Below are 25,682 nucleotides of genomic sequence, written 5' to 3'. Positions count from 1 at the left end.
GGTTGTGAGCCACCATGTGGTTGCTGGGATTTGAACTCAGGACCTTCGGAAGAGCAGTTGGGTGCTCTTACCCACTGAGCCATCTCACCAGCCCCAACTTGGAACTTAAACTTTGTTTGGCTCCCTATTCTAAATGGAAGCTTTATTCAAAAAGACTTCAGTTTGGTTCCTTCTTACAATAGTATCTGGTGACTTCTATCTGAACTTTAACCTTTCTTTTTGATTTCGGATGCTGAAGGTTATGAAGTTATAAAAAAGATTATAAAGCTGGTATTGGTCTTCTAACTTCATTTGCTCAGTGTATGTGACTCCTAGTCTAGTTGATAGCTTCAGGGTGATTAAGGCCATATGTCTGAAATAGAAATCCCTGTTTTGGTCAGTTGCAGAGACTGAGGGGAGGCTGTGTCTAAGTCCCCAAATTTTAAAACCCATAGTGTCCTAGAAATCTCTTCTAACCAACTACTCCATATTTGGTATAAAAGTGCCTTTTGGAGAAATGAGGATTGGTTAAAAACCACTTATTGCATCTAACTTATCAAGTCTTTTATTAAAAATAATTTTTTAAAGGACTTGATGTCTATCAGCACACTGTCACTGTCTTCAGACACACCAGAAGAGGGCATCAGATCCCATTACAGGTGGTTGTGAGCCNCCATGTGGTTGCTTGGAGTTGAACTCAGGACCTCTGGAGGAGCAGTCGGTGCTCTTAACCACTGAGCCATCTCTCCAGCCCAACTTATTAAGCCTTAATGACCTCTTCAAAGAAAGACTCTTCCTTCAGACCTGGCCATGCCACCTATCCTCTGAATGCAAAGATTAGAGAATCAGCCAGCAATAGAGATACTTTCAAAGTAGTCGGCAATCATTGGCGTCTCCAAGAAAATAGAAAGCCATGGAAACCCAACAGGATTAATCTCAGATGCATCCTTCCTTTTGGAAACGGGGTTTTGTTACAGTCTCAAAGTTCCTTTGTGACACAGTCTTCCTGTTCTCCTGCTTCAGTCTCATGAGTGCAGAGGTTAAAGATGTGTGCCACGGGAGTGAGCTTTCAGACTGGACTTAAGAGCAACAACTCCTTGTCTTTGGAATTTGAATGTCTAGAAGGATGCTAGGCATACAGTAGGGGTCCAGGATATATATATATATTTTAACAGTGAATGGACAGAACATGATGAGAACAGTTTAAAAAAAAAAGTTTATTTATTATTATATCTAAGTATCCTGTAGCTATCTTCAGACACACCAGAAGATGGCGCCAGATCTTATCACTAGATGGTTGTGAGTCACCATGTGATTGCTGGGATTTGAACTCAGGACCTTCGGAAGAGCAGTCAGTGCTCTTAACCGCTGAACCTGAGAACAGTTTTTTTTTTAAAAATCTGAAGTTGCCAGAGATTTACTGCAAATATGAACTAGACTGATATACTGAAGACATGCTGAGCCCTACTTATAGTGTCTGGTCTTCTAGGAACTGACCATGATAATAAAAGTAGTGCTTACTGTGTTTACAGAAGCATTTGATGATGACAACGACAACGGCGACAACTGTTATTACTGCACCGAATCCTGCCCCAAAGAGCGCAATTGTGTTCTCTCTATCAGGAGGGTCTTCTGGGGCTGTGGAAAGAAAAGAATCAGTTGTGATGTGCTTCCTCCTGTTGGGTTCCCATCCTATGCCTCTTCAGTATGTACCTGTGGAGAACCTTTTACTTGGCCAGATCGTCTCACGGACACACAATTGCTAGCATTCCCTTGCACTGTTCTATAGCCAACGATAGAGATATTGCACATGAAAAAAAAAAAAAAAGGAAATTGAATTCTTGCACCTACCGAGCTAACCTGGCGTGAGGAGAGATTCTATGGAGAAACCATAAAAGCTAACTTGTCTTCTTGGCTCATTTCTGTGGCTGCTACGGCCGCGCCTTAGCGATGTCATAATCTAGCTATTCCTACTTCTTTCTCTAGCTCTGCTGTGCCTCCTCCTGTTCTCTTGCATGTCTCCTCGCATCCTCCACCTTCACTCACGCTCCACGCAGTGGCTGCCTTAAGGTTTGGGAAGTGCTCCACATTCTCTTCAAAATTGACAGACTGACTGACTGACTGATTGATTGATTTTCCTTCCAGGCTTAAGTTTGGGGAGGATTAGGAGAACTAAAGAATGGCCAAGAATTGGTATTAAGGGATCATTGTGGAAGTCACTTTTGTGGGCTAGCCTCTGATGAACTTCTAGATTCATGAGGAGCAAGAGAGGGATACAAAGAGTGCCGAGGCAGGGGGAGAGAGCGGTTGGTGTGTCTTGCTGCCATCCAGTTCTCATTGGGGCAACAGCTATGTCATTTATTTTTCAATCTTTCTGGGAATAGAAACATCTGAAGAAAGGACAGCGATACCTTTTGACAGGTATATTAGCAACACCACCTCTCTGCCTTCTCTGGAATGGCTTACCAGAAATTATTGAACACTAACTCGTTTTCCATTTTCCCCATGACCACGCCTGCTGGGGGATGTCTGGCTTTCAGCTTATTTGAGCATTTGGCACCACACCCCCTTGTCCTTGCCTTCTCTGATTCACACTCCTGTTTCAGCTTGCTACACTCATCTTTCTTTGCAGGAACTTCTTCCTCTTCTCAGCTTCTAAATGCCATCGCCATCGATTCTGTAGTGTTTGTGTGGGTGTGGTCTGCCTTTATCATCTAACCCACACCCAAAGCTTGAAAGGCCATCTCATTTCTAAATTTGAACAGTACATGTCTTATCTCATTTATGGACCCCAGATGTGTTATAGATCCAGCTGCTGACAAAATGGTTGGGCCGGGCGTGGTGACGCACGCCTTTAATACCAGCACTNGGGAGGCAGAGGCAGGNGGNTTTCTGAGTTCGAGGCCAGCCTGGTCTACAAAGTGAGTTCCAGGACAGCCAGGGCTATACAGAGAAACCCTGTCTTGAAAAAAACAAAAAAACAAAACAAAACAAAAAAACAAAAAACAAAAAACCAAAATGGTTGGAAGCCAGCTGATGAAAACTAAATTGACTGTTTTCCTTTTTTTTTTTTTTTTTAAACATTTATTTATTTTTATTTTATGTGTATGGGATTTGCATATATGTCTGGGCACAACAGGTCAGAAGAGGGCATCAGACTCCTCTGGGACTAGAGTTCCAGGTGATCGTTAGCCACCACGAGGGGAAGGGAAATCAGGGACAGTTTCTCTGGAAGAGTAGCCGTGCTCCTAACTGCTGAGCGGGTTCTTCCAGCCTCACTGTGTTCTTAAGCATCCCCTGCTGCCCACGTGTACCACCGCAGTGAGTGGTACCCCTAGTCCCCTCAGCAAGAGTGACACATCCTCCCAGCAGGCTTCTGTGGCCTTCCTATCATCTAGCAGAAGACTCCTGATTCCTAGCCCCACCCCCATCAGCGGCCCGAGTTTGCATCTTTCTTACCTGGCACCTACTAACCTCCAAACGCATCTCACAAATGATCACTTGTCTTCACTCTTACTCCAAATGATGATGGCTGTCAGGTTAGTGAGATTTTTCTTTAAAAGCTCTCCATTTACAAAAACAGACTCCATATGTAAGAAAAGCAAGTATGCCTGGAGTAAGCCTGACCTACTACTTGCTTTAAAAGATAAAGTTCTAAATGGGATGCAGTGGCTCATGACTCTAATCCCAGAACTGAAGTTGGAAGATTATGAGTTCAAGGCCATCCTGGGCTACATAATGAGATACCATGTGTGCACATATTTGTGTGCACGGCAACAGAGTCTGTAAGACCCACGAAGTCTAAACTACTATCTGAACTTTTTCTAAAGAAGTTCCAGGGCCGGGCGTGGTGGCGCACGCCTTTAATCCCAGCACTCGGGAGGCAGAGGCAGGCGGATTTCTGAGTTCGAGGCCAGCCTGGTCTACAAAGTGAGTTCCAGGACAGCCAGGGCTACACAGAGAAACCCTGTCTCGAAAAACCAAAAAAAAAAAAAAAAAAAAAAAAGAAATTCCAGCTACTTTTGTTCTAAATTTCACATGTACCCACATTCCAAAACAGCATCCAAAGTAAACTATATTCAAGCTATGAATACATATTAAACTCAACATAAACCCCACCTTTAAAAATAATATAGAATTCATTAGTGATAGAACTATAAAGTAAAAATAAACCCTGAATTAATAAACCATTTTCACTTTTTTTTTGTTTTTTTGATTTTCGAGACAGGGTTTCTCTGTGTGGCCCTGGCTGTCCTGGAACTCACTCTGTAGACCAAGCTGGCCTCGAACTCAGAAATCCGCCTGCCTCTGCCTCCCAAGTGCTGGGATTAAAGGCGTGTGCCACCACGCCCGGCCCATTTTCACTTTATGAGCCAAGACACTTTAAAATAAAATATTAGAATATATAAAACATGATTGAGATTTTGAGTTTTGAGTGTTGAAATCATGTCAAAACAATTTGGTTTATGTTGGGGACCAATGTTTTCAGGAAATTTTCTTAGTATCTACAAAAGAAAATAGTTGAAAGACTCAATCTCAGATCTGGACGAGAAAATCACACACTAGACTGAACTCATAAGCCACCCTAAACTGTCTCAACTATAAATAAAGAGGCAGGCATAAAGTGGCAGTACAACAGTGCATATTTAATGCATGTGTACCAAAGACCGTCATACAGCATTGCTTCTGTAACGTGCACATAGATGTCCTTAGGATGGGGCTAAGATGGGAGGGGAGCCCCAAGGGCACCTCTGTATACTCAGCCATTCAAACTGGATGTGCGTTTCAAGTAACTGAATTCCATGATAACCTGCCATAGATTTAAGATACATATAAAAAGAATTTCTTTGTCTCATTTTTTCACTTTTAGAGAAAGGGAACTTTATAAGCTTACTACCTGTACAGTAAATTTTTGACTCAAAATGACCTATTTTTTTCACCCTGAGCATTGTTCTCAAAGACTTCTATCATATAACTTTACTGCTTTTTTGCTCTGGATGAACCAGTAGGTGGGATCAAACCTAGGGCTTTGGATGTACTGAGCCAGTGCTCTGCCCACACCCAGATTCAACCAGTAGTTCTAAAACCAAAAATCCACTCCAAAGAAGCCAATGATTTTGGTACCATGGGACCATTAGGAACAGGTAACCTAAATCAAAATGCCCAAGTTGGGGTTGGAGGTGAGAAGGACAAACTTTAGTGCTTTCAAGAAAGATAACATTACATAAATTGCAAAATGATTACAGATGTTAACAGTTCTTAGGTCTGCCTATAAAAGTTATAATATTTATTAAAATAAAATAAAAGTAGTCTAGAATATCACTATTAAACTGGTCCGGTGATGTAAATCATAACCACACATCCTGTATGTCTAAAATGATAAAATTTCCCTCAAAATCAATAAGTTCAATTCTAAAGTGGAGCTGCTGGGTTATACTTCTAGGTCCTATTTAGTAGGCACTTTCCAGAGTAATGTGACTTACGTTTTTTCCAGGTGAAGTTCTCTGACACGAGAGCGTCTCCGTATTCAATGGAACACTTAATGGTGTGGTTGTATGTCACATTGAAATCTAGTTGGCTACTAACGGTGTACAGTTCAGATTCAGGATCCTGGGAAATTGTTGTATTGATGCCAGGTAATTCTCTTCCATTTTCCATCCAAGAGAGGCGAGGCTTTGGGAAACCCCCGGAAGCAAAGCAGGTAATCGTTTTAGTGTCTGCAGATGGGTTTCCAGACTCAGTTATGTTGGGGGTAGGGAAGTCAGCTGGAGATAGAACAAGCATACAGTTATACACGGGTACAGGTCTGTGTGCTTAGGTATATGTTAAGTAAATGATCAAGGTCCAGCGAGACTGACAAAATAAGATTGCATTTGCAAGACCCCATAAGTCACTGGTCAAAGAGCTGCTTTGAACTGACGAGGTCAGTTCTCTCCCACCTTGAATGGGGTAGGAGCACAGAGACATGGGTTTGTGGGAAATATTGTTGTAATGCTTGCTATTGTAAGAGGAGAAAAGAAGGCTGATATTATTTATCGAGTCCCTCCTAGTTATTTCTGGAAATCATTCTCTTTATGACAACCTTAGGACATTAGACTCCGATTTAAAAGGGCCAAGGACCAAGTAAAGTGTGGTAGTACAGGCTGAGACAGAAAGGTTGCTTGAACTCCACAAGTTTGGGACCAGCCTGGAAAATATAGTGAAGACCCTGTCTGCTAGAAAATAAAATACCCAGGCTGAGTGGTGCGGACCTTTAGTTCCATCACTGAGGAGGCAGAGGCAGGTGGATTTCTATGACTGAGGCCAGCCTGATTTACATAGCTAGTTTCAGGCCAGCCACAGCCTTGTAGAGAGACCCTGTCTCAAAAAAAAAAAAAAAAGATAGATTGATTGATGGATAGATAATAGATAGATAGATAGATAGATAGATAGAATAGCACAAATGTGAAGCCATTGATGTCTATAATCTTATCTTGTAAATAAATAGATTTGGGGAACTTACAATCCTGTGGCAGAACTGTATCTGCAGTCACATTTCCCAACACCAGAGCCCATCCTCGCTATCCCCTTCTCATCCCTTCCTTTCCTCCTGATGACTGGAAGAGCAACTGTGGCTCCTGTTATCTGTTTATTTAGTAAGGAACATGTGTGAAGCCACCCTTCAACCTGAGCACCAGAAAACAGACAGGAGCCCACAGGAGCCCACATGCACCTACTCACATGGTCATGCTCTACTGGACCTCCAGTTCTTAGCACTCAGGCATCACCCTAAATCCATGTTCAATACCCCCTTGTTTCTTAAAAAGCAAGGTTAGCAAAGCATGGTCGACCACACCTGTAGGCAGGTATACTTTGGAGGCTACGGTAGAAAGAGTGTGAGGTAGCCTGGGCTATATGAGTTCAAAGCCACCCTGGGCTACAGAGTAAGACTCTTGCTTATTTTCTTAAAAAAAAAAAAAAGAAGAAGAAAGATAGAAAGAAAGAAAGAAAGAAAGAAAGAAAGAAAGAAAGAAAGAAAGAAAGAAAGAGAAAGAAAGAAAGAAAGAAAGAAAGAAAGAAAGAAAGAGAAAGAAAAGGCTTGTACTCAGTTTAAACTATGTCCAAATATACAATATTTAATCTGTAATCACAGCCACTACATTTTATTAATTTCCTTGCTACTCTGACATTTTAAAGGGACAAGGAGACTTCCTGGAGTTGATTTCCTTTGTATATTTGACCTCCAGTAAGATACTAAAGTAGACCCCTACCACTTGCTTCTACACTTAGACTTTAGGAATTTAGCGCTTCCCCCTCCTGTGGCAATCAATTCCTCTACTCCAGTCCATACCCGGGCTTTCGTTTTTTGGAAGTCTGAGTGCCACAGAGCTTGTATGAGCAGGGGTCAGCGACTATCAAGAGCCGCTCTTAAACGGAGATTTGCCTTGTGACTGTGGGCCACTTCCTTGTTTTTTAGTCTTAGTTTGTAGACGGGTTAATAATCCATGCATTTCAGAAATGACACCACTACTGGACATCACTTAGCACGGAGCCTGACACACAGGATATATTTAGGAAGATACTCTCATTTAAACCAGGCTGTCAAGGAAAGCTTCTGAAAATGCCCAGGGATACTGGGAGAAATGGGAGAAATGAGGGAAGAATATAGCATATAGTTACCAGGAAAGGTAAAACCCTGAATTTGGTTGCAGAGGAAGTCATTGTAAACAACAACAATTCCTTGGTAGTGAATCTCTCTGAGTTTGATTCTAGACTCCAAGCCAGCCAAGGTTACATAGTGAGACCCTGTCTCAAAACCCAAAACTAAAACAAAGGGGAAATTTAAAATGAGCCTTGTTCCTAAATAAAATTTGATGTGTTCTTGGGGAATCCAATACTTTCTTCTAACTGCTGTGAGCATCTGAGCACACACATATACATAGTTAAAAACAAAATAAATCTCTTTAAAAAAAAAGACTGGCTCTTCATATTTCAGATGACTCAGTTAACCCGTTTTGGTCACTTTTAGCGGAGAAGGGTGAGTATATGTTATGAACAAAGGCAGAAATGCACATGATTCAGAAAAGTAAAAAAATATGTGACCTGATTAACTTGCTACCCAGAATAAGATAGGCACTTCTCAAATGCAGTTTACAGTATGGCCACTCCATATCATGGTAATTACGCTCCTGCGAGACAGAAGGCATCTCAGACCATTCTAGAGCCTGGGATGGTTACTGTGGCCTTGAATGATCCCAACTACAAGAAAAGTGCATTAATAGAGGTCTCCACTTTGACCAATCAGGTTTTCTGTAGAACTAGAGACTCAACCCTCAGATATGAAGTCAGACATATCCTTCTCTGCTAAAAGCGTCACCCCCATCAATAGACATGTTCTTTTAAGGACATTACAAATCAGTAAACCAGAGGAGAATCCTACCAACCTTTGACAGACAGCTTCACGGAAGCCAAGTGTTTAACTTCATAAATTCCTCTTTCCTTCTTTTGAACGACACAGTTGTATGTGCCCCTGTCTGAAAGGACCAGGCCCAGGATGATAAGAGAGTGGGTAGTGTTGTCATATAAAGTCCGGTTCTTATACTCGGGCCATACTTTTAGTTCCCCAGCGATGACAGACAGCACCACTTTGTCATGTTTTTGCCAGTAGATTCGGTCTTTGGACTGATCTTCATGAGGAGAGTTGTAATGACAAGGCAGCAATGCCTTATCTTTCACTGACTTGGATACTTGTTCATCAACACCTAAGAAGAGGCAAGTAAGAAAAAATTTTTTATCTTTAATGAACGACCAAACTCTTATGCACTATAAAGTGACTAACCACGGCGCATGAAGCTAGAATTTTTTCCCCCAACACATTATTTGTTGTTGTTGTTTGTTTGTTTTAGTGTTGTTTTTAGAGATAGTGTCTCTCTACGTAGCTCTGGTTGTCCTGGAACTTGCTATGTAGACCAAGCTGACCTCGAACTTACAAGATCCTTCTGCCAGGATGGGTAATATACCCAGAGGGTCCCCCACCTGCTCAGAGGAGAAGGGGAGGGGAAGATGGGGAAAGATTGAGGAAGGGTGTGACCAGGAGGAGGGCAGTGAGCGGATGTAAGGAGAAGAAGTAAAAAACATAAAAAGAACGACATATATGTTGGATACTCGACAGTCCTAGCACTTCGGAGAGAGGAGAATAGCAAGTTTGAGGCTAGCTTGTCCTACACTGGGAGGCTCCGTCTCAACATACCAAAGGCTGAGGATGTAGCTCAACGGTAGGGCACATGCATATCATATGCAAGGCCCTGAGTTTGATGGTCAACACAGAAAGAAGTACATCAAGTTTAATCTATCGACCATCTTTAAGTTTACGGTAGAGAAATCTCTTCACGTTGTTTTTGAAAGAGACCTCTGGAGATGTTGGTATGTGTCACAAAGCTCCGCACTCATTAAACAACCAATCTCTACACTCCCTCACCTCTGAAGCTGCCCTCTGCCCTTTGCCTCGGTGAGTCTGACTGCTTCAAATCTACTGGCCTTCCTGTGGTTGGCCTGTTTACTTACTATCATGTCTTTAAGGTTTGTTCATCTCGTGTTATATGACGAGTTCCTTGCCATGTGATTTAACAGTCACAAATAATCTGTCTCTTTGTCTATCATCTATTTATCCATCTATGTGTATATGTGTGCATTTTTCCAATTTGCATGTTGTATAATCACACATGCACATACGATTTGTCTTCTCACCTGCTGATGGACATCCGGGCTGCTTTTGTCTAATTTGGGGTAGTTGGGGTAGTGGATGATATTGCTGTGAACATGGGTCTGCAGATGGCTCTTCATAACCCTGATAACCCTTCATGTGGACATTTTCACAAAGTAGAATTTCTGTGTCACATAATATTTCTATTTTCATCTTTTGAAAACATCTGTTATTTTCCATCGAGGCTGCACTTCCAGTGCTTTTGAGAAGGATCTGGAAGCCACTGATTAGAAAGCTAAATACAGTTGGGCAGTGGTGGCACACGCCTTTAATCCCGGCACTTGAGAGGCAGAGGCAGGCGGATCTCTGAGTTCGAGGCCAGCCTGGTCTACAGAGTGAGTTCCGGGACAGCCAGGGCTACCCAAAGAAACCCTGTCTTGAAAAACCAAAAAAAGAAAGCTAAATACAATCAAATGAAAAAAAACAAAACTTGATTCTGCAATAATCAAGACAATTGAAATCAGACTTATGAACTAAGCATTATAATACAGTCCAGATCCCTGCATTTTCTGAGGGCTTTCCAATGACAAGCAGGATTTAGCATTAATATGAACCTTCTCTCAACTCAGGTAGGTTTTGGTCCTATCCCAGGCTAGCCTTGAACTCCCTAGGTAGCTGAGGGTGACTTCCTGTCCGCATATCCCGAGTCCTGGGATTATAAGCAAACACCATCACGCCTGGAGTCCTAGTGCTTCTTATGTGCTCTATAGAACATATTGAAACCCTGAAGATAAGATAGCCTTGACTAAAACTCCAGAGAACGGGCACCATTTGCTCACAGAGCACGCACCACATCCTAGGGCCTACCACGCACTTCCTTTCTGTTTCCTCCGAGTCATTCTTTGAATGGGGACAATTGCAAGTTGATTTACTTCCCCTAGCTGTGAGGTCAAGGTCACCGTGCTTTACAGAGGTCTTGGCTGGGACTCTGAGATGTTTAGGTAGCTCTCAGCAGAGGGGGCTATGACCCCATGCCCTGTGACTCTCCATCATGAAGGAATAAAGGAGGCAGAAAAGAGAAAAATATGAATTTAAAAGAGGGCCATATTAAATAAGACATACAACAGGACATCCTTATTCTTGGAGTCCACATTTGTTAATTTTCCTATTCTCCCAAATTGTTTACAGTTTCTTTGGGGGTATGGCAGGATCTTGCTATGTAGCTTTGGTTTGCCTCAAACATAGCAATTCTTTGGCCTCGACCTCTTAAATACTAGGATTACAGAAATATACCATCATGAACAGCTCCAAAATTTATTTACAACCCAGAACCACTGCTTGTAGGATTGTAGACATGATGAGAACAGTAACACCGATGAATGCCTAACATATCCAACAGAGGTAAGGCATGGCGTTCTGACTTCTTGTTCAGCTCTGATGCTGCAACAAGGATGCTTTGTCTCCCTTCACAGTCTCCTTTGTCCTATACTCTTCACATAACACACTCTGTAGTTTGTTTGTTTGTTTGTTTGTTTTTTAAAAAAGACCTACCTAATGGGACTTTCCTCTTCATTTCTTCTACAGCTCTTTCCCCATGTTACACACACACACACACACACACACACACACACACACACACACAGAGTTGCACAGAGATATATTGTTTTGTTTTGTTTTGTTTTGTTTTGTTTTGTTTTGTTTTGTTTCAGACAGGGTCTCTGTAGGTAGCTCAGGCTGATCATCTCAATCCTCCTGCCTCAGCCTCCTAAATCATGGGAAAGGTGTGAGCCACCATACCTGCTACTAACACGGTTTTGGATGCTCTCACCTTCCTACTGCATGGCTTGATTTGGGAAGAACAAAGACCACTAAAGCAACCACTAGATTAGAGAATGGCATTAGGAGAGCTGAGACATGCCCCACTTTGTCTAACTCTTCCGATTATGCAGCCTAAAGGGAACCCAATATTTTAGCAGCAACTGTATACCTTGAATACCTCTTACTACATTGGCAAATAAACTGCCAATTTTCTACCATCCGGTTAAGCATCCTTGAATGGGGATGGCACTACAAAGAGTTGTTCCGAATCGTCTTCTCTCCCTCGCCTTCATCTGATAACAAATGGTGAGTGTTCTAAATGTATAGAAAAGCACCAACTTGTTTTACCTACCCATCCAAATGCCTGTAGACCAAGAGTCAGAGACAGGACACCCCAGAAGTGGGATGGTCCTCCAGTCCCATGAGAAGGCTTTTTAAGAGACCCCAATGAAAGGGCCAGGGCAGGTTAAACAATCTGCTGAGCCCTGGAAGAACATGGAGGACAAAGTTGAGGTCTGTGGAGTCTGAGAGGCACTACCAGGACTGTTTTATTTTACAGATGAGAAAAAACTTGGTCAAGCAAAGGTTTTACCTGTGCATTTATTTCTGGCCCAGACTTTTAAGGCTACTCTATGTTGAGTGCCCTAATCATCAATGTTTGTTGTCTACTTGACAGAATCTAGAATCACCTGAGACAGCAGTGCTGGCTCCCAAGGAAACTCAGGACAAATGGCTAACTGTGGCGCCTATTTGTCATCCATGCTGACCACCACTCTCTTTCTCAGTATTGCAAGTACCTGGTACAGAGTCCTGGCTCCTCCCAGCCCTCTCACCCTTCCCTCCCCCAGTTTCTGATTCCTTACAACTCAGCCATTTCAGCCACACCTTCTCTTGGTCCTGGCTCCTCTCTCAATCGCTTTGGTTTTTTTTAACCTCTCCTGGTCTCGCCTATCTCTCTCTCCCTCCCTCCCTCCCTCCCTCTCTTCTTCTCTTCCTCTCTTGCTCCCCCTCTCTCCTCCCATGGCCCTGGTCTATTCTGCTGATCATGATCAATCTGCCACTTTCTGGACTCTTCCAAATGCCTCTGGCTGTGCTCTCCCTTTTATCTATTGTCAAAACCACCTTCTCAGCCAGGCGTGGTGGTGCACACCTTTAATCCCAGCACTCGGGCGGCAGAGGCAGGCGGACTTCTGAGTTCGAGGCCAGCCTGGTCTACAAAGTGAGTTCCAGGACAGCCAGGGCTACACAGAGAAACCAAAAACAAACAAACAAACAAAAAAACAACAACAAAAAAACCTTCTTCTCAATCCTAATTTGAGCGGCCACATCCCCATTCTCATTCAGCCAGCTTGTGGTATGCCTTAGGGGAATTACCCTGGTTTCATTGAGGCAGGAAAATGTGTCCATTGTGGGTGGCACTATTTCTTAAGCTGGGTCCTAGATATAGAGGGAGAGAGAGCTGTCCCAGGCATCCCCACTGTTTCTCTCATTTCACGTCCCTGCTGCAGTGACCTCCCTGCCATGAGGGAGCATGCCTGGAAGCTGGGCAGGACAAACCCTTTCCCCCTAGTTATTCTTGCCTGCCATTTTATTATAGTGACAAGATAGGAATCCAAGGAAACTGGTTGCCAGTTTCAGAATAACTAAGCCAACACTGCATTGCTCCACTGGCTACTCCATTGAGCTCTTCCACTAAGAGAGTGGGTAAAGGCAACTGCTAACAAACCTGACATCTTGAGTTTCATCCTTGGAAGGAGAGAACCAGCTCCTGCAAGTTGCCCTTGGACTTCTCCACATGTACCATATATGTGTACACAAATAAATAAGCAATACAGAAAAAAGGGTCCTAGGGGGCTGTAATGCCAACACTTGGGAGATAGAAGAAGAAAGACCAGGAGTTCAAAGTTATCCTTGACTACACAAAGAGTTTGAGGCCAGCCTACACTACAAAAGACCTTGTCTCTAATGAACAAACCAAACCAAACAGGAAACCAGAAAAGAAAGAGGCCTTTTCTCTCCAGGCTTGGCCTGACCTCATGGTTTCAGGCTGGAACCACTCACAAGGCTGCTTGCTTATACCTGTGGGCTATGTCTGCCCTCTTAGCTACTTGATGGTCCCTCTATCCTGACTTTCTCTCAGCTGTCTGTCATCTGTGCGTGCAGTGATCCTACAGCTCAGATCTGCTAAGTAGGGCCCATTTTTAAAACTTCTGGTCCCTGGGGCTGCAGAGATGGCTCAGTGGTTCAGAGCAATGGCTGCTCTTCAAGAGGACTTCTCTCCAATTCCCAGCTACCACAAGGTGGCTCATAACCACCCGTGACTCCGGTTGCAGGGAGGCCTGGCACCTTCTGACCTCTGTGGGTACTAGGCACACACATCGTATGCACACATAGGTGTATACAAAGACCCATGCATATAAAATAAAAAAAATTAAAGAAAACAATCAGGCACATTTCCTCATCACTATACCCCAGGAAAACCAACATTTTATATCTAAACCCCAACTCATTAGCTCCTAGCACGAATCAAGACCACAAAATTCCTTAATCTGACTAGACCTCTGGGCTGTGGCTTAGAGACAGCGTCCCTCTAAGGCCCAAGTTCTCAGCCCCTGGCCAGTGCTCTCATCTGCCCGTAGCTTGCCTTGTACCTTGAGAGTCACAACGATGCCATTGGGGAACACTCATGCATGCAGCCTCATTTCCAGACCCCCTGGCTCCTAGAAAGCAAGATCTGGGGCAATGGCACATTCCTATCACGCCAGCCATCCAGGAACGTATTTGTGTTCCTTCCTAATCAGAGGCCGCTGAGCTCCCAGGCTACACTTTAGGCAACTGTGCTGAGAGCCAGCCGTTCCTACTCTGGTCATAACTGACAGAAGAGTCTGAAGAGCGCTTTGAGAGCTAAAGATCAGGCTATGACCTAGACACATGTAGGGATACAGGAAAGCTACAAGAGGTAAAAAAAAAAAAAAAAAAACCCAAAAAACAAAAAAACAGAGCTAGACTTTGTGCTCCTATTGACTTAGATTCTAGTCTCAGCTCAGCTGTAAAAGGGATGTGATAGCTGCCCATTCCAGAGCACTGTGGAAGTAAATTCAGTTAGACAGAGGGGTTCCTGGGACGTCAAGTTTGATGCAGGAGGTGTCTTCTGTCCTCCCGTCTGCCCCAAGTCTTGCCCTCTGGTTGCTTTAATCTCACTGAGGGATCCTATCAGCTGTGTAGCACTCTGGTCTTACTTGGGCCTGACGAACAGTGCGACATGAAACAGCTCATTTCTTTGGGCTCCACATAATGGGGGGTATCCCCTCCTCAGACCTCCTTGTTCCCACCCCCATAGAATGCAATATTTCTGGCAGATTTTGACATCCGGTGACACAAGACAGACAGCACAATGAGCAAAAGTAAAACCGTCCCCTTCCGATGGCAACTCCTGAGGGGTTTCGTGCAGTCACATGGAGAGAAGTATGGATGACCTCTCTAAAGGTCATGCCACCACACCAGTGGGCTGCTCTCCATTCCTGTATGAGCTCCCACACATCACACCCTGATGCTGAGGAAGAACCAGACTGAAAAGAGGAATCGGAACTTCCCTGTGTGACCTGGAAGTTCCCACAGGAACCAGGATTCCACTCTGAGGCCTGAGCAATGAGAAAAATGGAAGAAACGGCGGGTCAGGCTTTTTGCCTGTCGGTGACTCTGGAGGGGAGCCGAGTGACTGAAGCTGTATTGATCTCTGAGTCAGTCAGGTATACCGCTCGGCACTCCAGCACCCCAGACAAAGCAGGAGTGAGTGTTCAAACAGGACCGTCCTTAACTCTCCTCACCATATCTCATATCATGCCTGGGATATGAAATAAGCCAGCGTCTCCCTCAGAGGCCCATCTACATGGTTCAGGGTTCACACCAGTCTAGACTGGTGTTCTCTACTCAGAAAAGTCTCTCTTCTGTCTTTGTCAAACAGCCCCTCCTAACTTCATCTGTCTAGCCACTCCATAGCTCTGTCCTTGATGTGTCTGTCTGTCTTCAATCTTTTTGGCTTGGATTTGTTTTGTCTTGGTTTTCTTGTTGTTGTTGTTTTGTTTTTTGTTTTTTTGAGATGAGATATGTTGTATATCCCTGTGTTCCTAGCACTTTTTTTTTCACTTTCTTCTTTTTAAAAGCTTTATTTATTTATTATATGTAATTACACACATAGCTGTCTTCAGACACTCCAGAAGAGGAGGTCAGGTCTTGTTACAGATGGTTATGAGCCACCATGTGGTTGCTGGGATTTGAACTCAGGACCTTTGAAAGAGCAGTCGGGTGTTCTTACCCACTGAGCCTTCTCACCAGCCCTTTTTTTCACTTTCTTTATCTGGCCTTAAACTCAGCAATCTTTCTGCCTCAGACTCCTGAATGCCATGATTACAAGTATATGCTACTATACTTGGCTTTATCTTCAGTCTTGCTCTGGAAGGTACAGGTTATATCTGGAAGAAAGATTATCTATCTATCTATCTATCTATCTATCTATCTATCTATCTATCTATGCTTGTATAGATAAATGACATGTGTGCCCGTATGAGCAGCTTTGCCTGTTTTGTTCATTGCCACATCTGCAGTATTGAGAACAGGGCCTAGCTCAGAAGGTATGAGGTGGATACTTGTTGAATGCATAGTTAAATATTAGGACCTTGGGTCAGCATGAGTTAGAACCATAACCCTGAAGGACTGGAGAATGCTCCTGGGGCCTCAGGTTCACTTCAGTGTGTGTATGTGTGTGTGTGTGTGTGCTATCTTCCCTGCTGTACAAAACTACCACAGCAATCCTAGGAAGGAAGCAAGGACCTTTGTTGACTGTGACACTATATGATTTTTTTAAGACACATATTTTCACGTTTCATTTTATTATTTATGTATGGGTGGATGGATACATGCGACTGGTGTAGAGGTCAGAGGTTAGACCTCAGTCCTTCACCATGGACTATGAGGCTTAATTGAGTCATTAGGGCTGCACAGCAAGTGTTTGCCTCCAGGGTCATGTTCCCCAGCCCTAATTTGGGTTTTTGATAGGGCTCTTCTGGCCATGTGCGGCTTGCTGCTCTGCTGAATGGAACTGTAGAAGCTGTCTGACCTGTGCTCTGAATGGAAGGACCACAGCTGGCCTGGGATGCACATCAGGTCCCTTCTAGTCAGCAGCTGGATAGAGTCAAGGCTATGAGAGGAAATGGGCAGAAGCAGGAGGCAGTTCTGCTTACTTTTTTTTTTTTTTTTGGTTTTTCGAGACAGGGTTTCTCTGTATAGCCTTGGCTGTCCTGGAAGTCACTTTGTAGACCAGGCTGGCCTTGAACTCAGAAATCCGCCTGCCTCTGCCTCCCGAGTGCTGGGATTAAAGGCATGAGCCACCACCACCCGGCTTCTCTGCTTACTTTTAATGAACTTGTGTACAGTGTTCCTCTGAATGGCAAACAAGAGACACTAAGCAGTTAGCCCCAGTCCCCGCCTCTCCTGATCCCTTTGCCATCTTCCTTCCTTACTGACTCAACTCCCAACCACTAACCCCCAGGAGAGGACGCTCTAGCCAGCAGAACTAAAGACAAACCGCACATCTTTTAAGAACTCAGACCACAGCAGTGTATTATTAGCCCTGAAGACAAACCCTGAAAACAATGTTGAAAGAAAGAAGCCAGACAGACACACAACACAGTACTTCCACTGTAAGAAATGCCCAGAATGGCTGGGCATGGTGGCGCACGCCTTTAATCTCAGCACTTGGGAGGCAGAGGCAGGTGGATTTCTGAGTTTGAGGTCAGCCTGGTCTACAGAGTGAGTTCCAAGACAGCCAGGACTACACAGAGAAACCCTATCTCGAAAACAAAACAAAACAGAACAAAACAAAACAAAACAAAACAAAAGGAATGCCCAGAATGGGAATGGTCCTAGAGAGGGAAAGTAGAGTAGTGGTTTCTAGGAGATGAGACAGGATGTCATGGAAGAATGGGAGCTGGATGGTTCTAAGTATGAGGTCATGAAAAATAATCTGAAGCTAGAGTAGTTATGGCTCCATCAACAGCGTGGGACATGAAAGACCGTGAATGGTGGTTCGCTTTAAAATGGTGAATTTTAAAGCCTTTCAGATAACTTAAGCTTGTATTTGTTTGTTTGTTGTATTATAGAGGCTGCGTAGGTTTTTCTTTTTAAGTGCCATCAGCCAGCCATGGTGGTGCACGCCTTTAACCCAGTACCACTTGGGGGGCAGAGGCAAGTAGATCTCTATGAGTTTGAGGTCAACCTGGTCTATCTATTTGTTGAGGGAAATATTAAAAAAAAAAAAAAAAAAAAAAGAAAGAAAGAAAGAAAAAGAATGGGCACGTTTCCACACATGTGCAGGCAACTCTCGCCCCACTGCGGGCTCTGACTCTACCCAACTCTCCGGTGCACCAGAGCTCCTGAGTTCTCTTCGCTACTGTAACGTCCGTCCACCCCCCCACCCCCGTCAGCCACCTATGGTCACCCATTTACCTGGTAGAATCAAAACTCTTAAAGCTTATAATTAACCAATCAGATTTATGTATCAATAAGTCACAATTTACAAGATGCCAATACAATAATTTCTGAACCGATGGATAATGATAAAAACATTATCCCAATAATTCTAACCTTATGATATCATAACTACCTGTGGCTGGTTAAAGCCACACTGGTTCACATCTGCCTCCACTTTGCCTCCCCCCCCCCTCTGGCACGCTCTCCTCTCTGTATCTGCAGCTCTTAGCTTTGCCTCCCTTTTCCCTGTCTAGTCACAGGCCTCCTGCTGCCCTAATGTAATTGGACAGGGAAAATCCTGCCAATTGGGTTCCGGGCCCTCCAGAGCTACACATAGTGAGACCCTGTCTCAAAAAAAAAAAAAAAAAAAAAACACTTGAGACAAAGATGTAGTGTGAAAAGGGGTAGGAAAGGGTATAATATTTGAAATGTAAATAAAGAAAATATCTAAAAAACAAAAAAAAAAAAAAAAAAAAAAAGCCTCAAACCTAAACCAAAGAATGCTATCACCGTGCACACTTTTATATTTTTCAAAAAAAAAAAAGTTTTAGATGAAAGTAAGAATATAAAATTAAGACAAATTTTATGATATTATAGGAAAATTGGAAGATATAATCAGAAGATACAAAAAGTAGTAAAATAAAGCCAAGTGAGAAGGCTCAGTGGGTAAAGGTACTTGATACTAAACTCGATAACCTGAATTCTATCCCAGGACCCACACGATAGAGAGAAAGAAAGACAATTCCTTTGGACACCACATGTGAGATGTGGTACACACATACACCGCACACACACATGCATTCCCCTCTACACAGGACTGATGAACCTTTCTAGAGTCTAACTGCAGAAGCAGATGAAGAGGCTGCCTCGGCGGGCAAGCCCCCGGGCAAGCGTCTTAGTGCTGATTACCATGTCTCCTAATAGAAAGGAAGCAAGCTGGGCACAGCATCTCAAATCCACTGGGTGAGGTTTTAACCGGGTGGTTGATCATTTGCCAAACCCTGGGTTTGATCCCCAGCACTACTGAAAACAAAGCAAAACAACTCAAAAAAAGATGTGATGCGCAACACATAAACGTGTCTGTTCAATAAGCATGTTGCCAGACTAGAAAAAAAAAATTGAATTAAATTTGGAAAGCGTAAAAACCAAACCAACAAAAACCATGAGCACTACCCATCCTCCTAAGACCTGGAGATATTAATGCTGATACGTGGGTCTACAGCCCTACCACACCAAATGTGCCGAATCTCATCTGGTCTTGGGAGCTAAGCGCTCTGGTTAGCACTTGTATGGGGGACTGCTGATGTTTGGGCACAGTCTTTTCTATGGAGATGATATTATGGGGTACTTCTAAGCTTCTCATTAAGTGAATACCACGGGCCTGGTACTAGGCCTGTGCAGGGTGCAGCTCAGGGAAGATGGGGGCTGGCATGCTAGCTGATTTCAGTCTTGGTCCCCTAGTTTCTCTCCACTTTACATAAAGTCCTTATATTCTGTAGAAATCAGATCTTTAAAATTTTTTTTTTTCTCAGCCGGGCGGTGGTGGCGCACGCCTTTAATCCTAGCACTTGGGAGGCAGAGGCAGGTGGATTTCTGAGTTAGAGGCCAGCCTGGTCTACAAAGTGAGTTCCAGGAAAGCCAGGGCTATACAGAGAAACCCTGTCTCGGGGGGGAAAAAAAAAAGAAAACAAAAACAAAAGAAAAAAATTTTTTTCTCTTGAATTCTAAATTCGTAAGAAGGCTAAGAGATTTGGACCACTATTATCAGGGTAATGATGCCAGAGGGTACAACTCATGAGATGTGCTGGCTGGTCCTGTTTGGACGGCAGTGTGTGAATGGGTGAGAGGTTACTGGTGACACTTTGAAGACATTTGCTTTTTCTCTACCTCAGAGTCCCTAATGCATCAATGGCTGGCTTCTGCAGGGAGCTTTTTCCCAGGCCTTAGAGATGAGCCGTTCTTTAAGGATCTCAGCCCTGAGGGGAAGGCTGCCCACACATGCTTGTCTGAAGGTTGCTCCTAGCCACCAGTTTCTGGAATACAGTCATGTGCTCCTACCTCAGAAGACCGTGTTTGAAACCTGATGGCAGAGAGGATATGGCTGAGTTCTCTCTTGTGAAGAAAAGAGGCCAACTCGCCCTGGGTACAGATGGCTGGAGAGTAATAGGAGAGAGAGGACCATGCCATCAGGGTGTGGCTTCCTGTACCAGAACAGGATTGAAGGTGTGGTACACCCCCCCCCCCCAACTGCAAAACAGTTCTGTATTATCTTACTTCACCTTACTTGATCTTGACCCAGGCACCACAGGCCACACAGATCCTCATCAAAACTAGCCCAGTCCTCACCAGCTTCATATTGTACATCTTTAGTCCATCTGCTTCCCTCCAACACCTTTCTTTCATCAGAACCATCACATCTCCCTAGACATTTGGCTCCAGAAGCAGCCTCCTCTGAGATTTTTGCACAATGGCTGTGGCTGCTCTACAAGTCCTTCCTCACACTTCAGCAACTCAAAAGATTTTTGTGTGTTTCTCAGTCCAAGGATTGAACTCAGAGCCTTGTGCATACTAGGCAAACATCCATCATTGGGTTATATCTTCAGTGCCCTCCCCGCTTTTTCCAAGACCAGAACTCATGTAACTCAAGCTGGTCTCCAACTCACTCTGCCCTAGAGAATGACTGAATTTCTCATCTTCCTGCCTATATCTCCAAAGAGCTGAGATTACAGGCTTGTGCCATCATGTCCCCTTTATAGCTTACTAGAGATGAAGCTCAGTGCCTCATGTATGCTGGGTGAGTACTCTACCTAACAGGCTATATTCCGGCTTTTTATTTTAAGGTAGGGTCCATGCTAGCCTTGAGTTCACTCTTTAACCCAGGAAGCCTTGATGTTTTGATCCTCCTGCTCAGCCTCCAGAGTAGCAGGGAGTACAGACCCATGCTAACACATCTGGCTCCACGTTTCCTGTTTTTCTTTAGACGTCCTTTGCATACAGACCTCATATTCAAATGAGACTGTATAGTTCTCCAGCCTCAGCATCACTTGCATGCTTCCTAGAGATGCCGAAGCTCAAGCCCAATTCCAAATCCACCTAAACAGAAGCAGCTTCTAAATGAGAGCTTTGAAGCTGGACCTGGTAGCTCACAGACGTAAGCCCTGCTACTCTGGAGGCTGAGGAGGGAGTTTGAGGCAAGACCAAGCTATGTACTGAATTCTAGACCACCCTGGGCAACAGAGTGAGATCCTGACTCAAAAAAAAAAAAAAAAAAACCCGAAACATAAAATATTTCCAAATGTATTTGTCAGAGCAGTTTTAGGTTCCCAGCAGAATTGGGCAGACAAGCATGATGGATTCCCACAGACCGATCCTGTCCTCGCCTTCCAGCTTCCTTCCCTTGGCAGCCACCCATATCACAGTGACACATTTGTTACAGTCCAGTCCTCTGACACATCATTATCTCCCAAAGTCATGATTTAGCGTCCCTCTAGGAGGTGTGCTTTATATGTGTTTGAAACATCTACAAGTAATAGATACTTCATTACAGTATTATGCAAAATAATTTCACTTCTCTAAAAAAAAAAAAAAAATCCCCTGTATTGGAGACTGTCTTTTAAGAAACCCCCAGGTGTTAGATACATATAATGTATAGATAGTGCCAATCCCACTTCCCATTCCTCCGCCAGTACAATTTGAGTAACATTCAGATTCCCAATGGTGACCTGAAAGCCCCAGTCCTAGGCCTGGCTCCCTCTGGTCGTGATCTAGCCACCAACAATAGCACCTTGGAATCATACCATCTCTTCAAAGTTCTCATCTTTGCGGGGGTCCCATATTTAATGCTATGGTTACGAGATTGCTTATCTTCTTCCTTCCAGTGACTAGGAATGACATGAAGGAAAGGACTCATAATTTATCCCCAGGACCAATAAACACATCTTTGTACCCAGAAACTGCCTGCTGCTATTTGTTGAATTCAATGCTTACAAAGAACAAGCCACACAGCTTCAATGTAGCCCAACTGGCAAAGTGCTTGCCCAGAATGTGAGAAGCCTTTGGGTTTGATCTCTAATACTACATAAACTGGGCACGGTAGTAGATGTCTGGAATCCTAGTACTTAGGAGGTGGAGGCAGGAGGATCGAAAGTTCAATGTCATCCTTTGTTACCTATTGAGTAAGGCTACCTAGCCTAGGCTACATGAGACCCTGTCTAAAATTGGGAGACGGGAAACTTGTGCTGGCATTTGTCACTTTGATACCCCGGCCGGAATCCTCCACTGCCATCTGCCTCTGTCAGGTCTTCTCCTCCAACATCCCTGCTCCCCGCTTTCTCAGATCCTCCGTGTTGGTAGTCGTCTGGACCTCCCTATTTCCGTATTTCTTGAGAGGTTAGTTGCAGGACTTACAAAAGCAAACTTGTTTGAGGACCGAATCTCAGGCTCAACTAACCTCGGAGGTAGGGTGGACTTTCAAAGCTAAGACATTCATGGACTTTTTTTTTTTTTTTTTTGACTCAGAGCAGAAAGAACAGGATATAGCCATAGCACATAGTGTTTTCCTGATGGCTAGAAATGTATCACTTTGGCTTAATTCTGATCAATTTTCCCGGTGCAATTGCTTTAAATTGCTTGGCTTAAATTTTGCCAGTTCTTCTCTAACTTTTTGAAAGTTTTCCACAATACCCACCCATCCACTCCCAGTCTAGTCTCTGGGTTTCTGTACTTTCTCCTGAAGTCTTGAGTTTGGGGATACTCCTCTAATTTCCAGAAAAAGACTGTAACTATGTAATTATTGGACATTTAACTGTGTCCAGAACCTGGGACTTAAGTGAGATACTCTGGGTTCTGCAACTAAGTTTCACGACTTGAAACAGAACATTTAAAACTGCCACTATTTGCAGCCATCCTCCTCCCTGCCCTCTCCTTGTCTCTCACACTTTTTCGGTACTCAGGGCAGGGTTTTGGGTGAGCTGCTTTATAGCAGGGCCTCAGACAGTCCGGTTTCCGCATGCCCTGTGTCACTCCAGCTTCCTCCTTGTTTGTGAGAAAGCAGTTTGTACACTACTCCTTAGAAAACAGATCTTTTGTTTTCTGACTTTAAAAAGTCACATGTGTCAGTGACCCCATTTAAAAAAAAAAAAGTCATGCAGGACATGGTGGTCCAAGTACATACAGCACGGCCTGGACAGATCTACCATACCCTCTGAATAGTTCTGGAAGTCTAGCTTTCGTAAGATCACCTTCACAGAAGCAGAAATGCATTGAGAACAAAATGTTCTTTGAAGAACACCATATGAAACACACGGCCCATTAGAAATATCCTAAAGGCTAATTTTTGTGCTACACCTTGGCTGTTGGCTGCCAGGGGAAGAAAGCAAAGCTTAAGAAGCAATGTTAAGAGAAAGATTTCATACTAAGAAGTGTCTCAACTTTCCACCCCACCCCAAAGGAAAAGATCAACATTATCTTAGAGGTAGGTTACGTCAATTAAGTTGCATCATAGAAACACACTTTGGAAAGCAGACTCCCAGACCAATGCTGTCGGCGCATAACAAGATGTAAATGAACATCTAATATCGATGAAGGAGGCCACAGCTCTAAGCTGCTCGTTGGTTTTATGTGTTGTTAAAATATCAATGTCCCCACCTCTATGTTGAAGTTCTTGCTTTAACTTGCTTTCTAACTTTCTGTGTGACCCTACACACCCTTTAACCTCTTCAAACCAGAACTTTCATAGCTTTAAAGTACCCGGAGGGATACTCTGAAGGGCCCTCCAGTTCACAAAGGGAACAGGGGAGGGTCACAAAGTGAATGGAGAGATTCGGCACAGACAGCGTGATCTTCCTCAAAACCCCAGTGAGCTTATGTCAAGTTCCTGAAAGATCTTTCCTTACCTGAAGACACCCGTGAAAGACAAAGCAGCGGCACAAAGAGATGAACGAGCCTGAGACACGGAAACTTGAGGAGTGGTGTCTCCTGCATCAGCTGACCACTGCGAGCCATAGCTTCAGATGCTTTGAACAGCACGATGGGGGAAGCCGGGAATCTAGAGCCAACGGAGCTCAGGCACCTCCTAGGCTCACAAAAATCAAGAGACAGAGCTGTAGAGAAAGAAGCCTGGATGGCATACACCCAGCAGATGCTAAAGATGTTCCTATTGGCCCACAGAAATGGAACAGAGTGCGTTTGAAGGCTGAGTTTCACAACCTGAAAAAGAGAAACTAGTAAGAGTCCGTTGAGTCGCCTGCTGTGAGGTAAAAAAACTCCCCAGTAGCTAGCTCTGTCTACGACAGTGAGAGTTCTGAATCAGGGTGTGGCCATGAGGGCAACTCAAAAGTCTCCAGAACTCTAGGGGAGGTGACTTGTCCAGGCTTGTTCTGAGCACTGGCCACAGCAGGGTTAAAGGATTCTGCTTGGGGTGTGTGGCTAACACTAGAACACAGTGAGATGATCGCCCACAACCCCATTTCGCATACCACAGCAAAAGCAGAGAACCTTCACTAGCAGCTAGACCAAGAAAGCTTAAATTCCATTCTGGACACAGAGTGACTGACAAAAGTATAGTTGTCCAAGGCAATGTTTTAGTTAGGAAGTGGTTTCTTTATATCTTAAAATAGGAAGCCAAGAATCTTAAACTCACTAAGTCCTATAGGGACATCAATCAACAGAGAAATCTACCAGTAAAAGGAAAGGAAAGAGAAGACACATTACAAACACTACATATTGAGACTATGGAGTATTATGTGAAAAGGCTTGTTTATATTTTCTTTTTTCTTCCATTAGGTATCAAAATTGAGAAATGAAAATGAATGACGTCATGCCTACAACTGGTCTGACGTGTGGATCTCCTCTTTTGGAGCTACCCCTCAGCCAACCAGTTAGCTTGAAGAGACTTGTCACCAGCATATTTTTGATTAGAAGAACCTCAACTTTGCCCTACAAAAAATGTTTGCATCTAGGAAACACCAAAGAATTCTGATGGTGTTTTTCTAACAGTGTTGGAATGCCACAGCCTTGAGAATAAGAGACCACAGGAGACAGCTCTGAGGGCAAGTTAGGATTGTTTGTATGTTTTAAAAGCAGTGATGTTGGGGAGTTAGGGTCTGAGGATGTGACTTAGTCGGTAGAATGCTTAGCTAACACGCAGGGAGCCCTGAGTTCAATTCCCCAGCATTGTATGAACAGTGTGGTGGCACTAGAGAGGTGGGAACAGATGAATCAGAAGTTCCAGGTCATCCTGGGTTACACTGAAAGTTTGAGGCCAGCCTGGGATATATGAGACCCTGTCTTTAACAACAACAACAAAAGTATATATATAATAAGGCTGAAGATAGTGTGTTCTACTAAGGTGTCCCACAGTATGATAAATAGTAAATGCATTCACTTACTTGTTGAAGAAGATTCTTTTTCTTTTGTCTTAAAAATCAAAAGATGATGGGGCCCATGTATATACAAGTGATCTCTTCTTGCTGCCTCTTGGTTACTAAAACGGCAGGGGGCAGGAATTTCCCCTTTCCAACTTCCCTTTACTAAGGCCTCGGAGGAAGCTCCCATGTGACTTGGCCACCAAGGATGTAATAAACTCAGACTTTGGGTTATCTAAGAAGAGGAAGCGTGAGAAGCAGCCACTAGCTCTGCCTGGATAGTGGTGTGTAAGCTGTCCTGGCTGGCTCAT

General features: G+C 43.8%; 1 protein-coding gene across 1 annotated transcript in view; it reads right to left on the bottom strand.

Moving 5' to 3' along the window:
* Cd80 (CD80 molecule) overlaps positions 1 to 24,061 on the bottom strand; it is a 25,273-nt gene extending 1,212 nt beyond the window's left edge. The window contains exons 1-4 of the mRNA XM_021209895.1: positions 23,902 to 24,061; positions 8,403 to 8,720; positions 5,463 to 5,744; positions 1,501 to 1,617 (exon numbers count right to left, since the gene is read on the bottom strand). Of these exons, the coding sequence (XP_021065554.1) occupies positions 1,501 to 1,617; positions 5,463 to 5,744; positions 8,403 to 8,720; positions 23,902 to 24,010 (826 nt within the window). The 5' untranslated portion in view covers positions 24,011 to 24,061. The remainder of the gene's footprint in view (positions 1 to 1,500; positions 1,618 to 5,462; positions 5,745 to 8,402; positions 8,721 to 23,901) is intronic.
* Between the last annotated feature and the right edge of the window lie 1,621 nt (positions 24,062 to 25,682).

The sequence above is a fragment of the Mus pahari genome, chromosome 12 (genome assembly GCF_900095145.1).
Source record: "Mus pahari chromosome 12, PAHARI_EIJ_v1.1, whole genome shotgun sequence".
NCBI lineage: Eukaryota > Metazoa > Chordata > Mammalia > Rodentia > Muridae > Mus > Mus pahari.
Note: the sequence above shows the minus strand (reverse complement) of the source record. Positions and strands in the feature narration are given on the sequence as shown.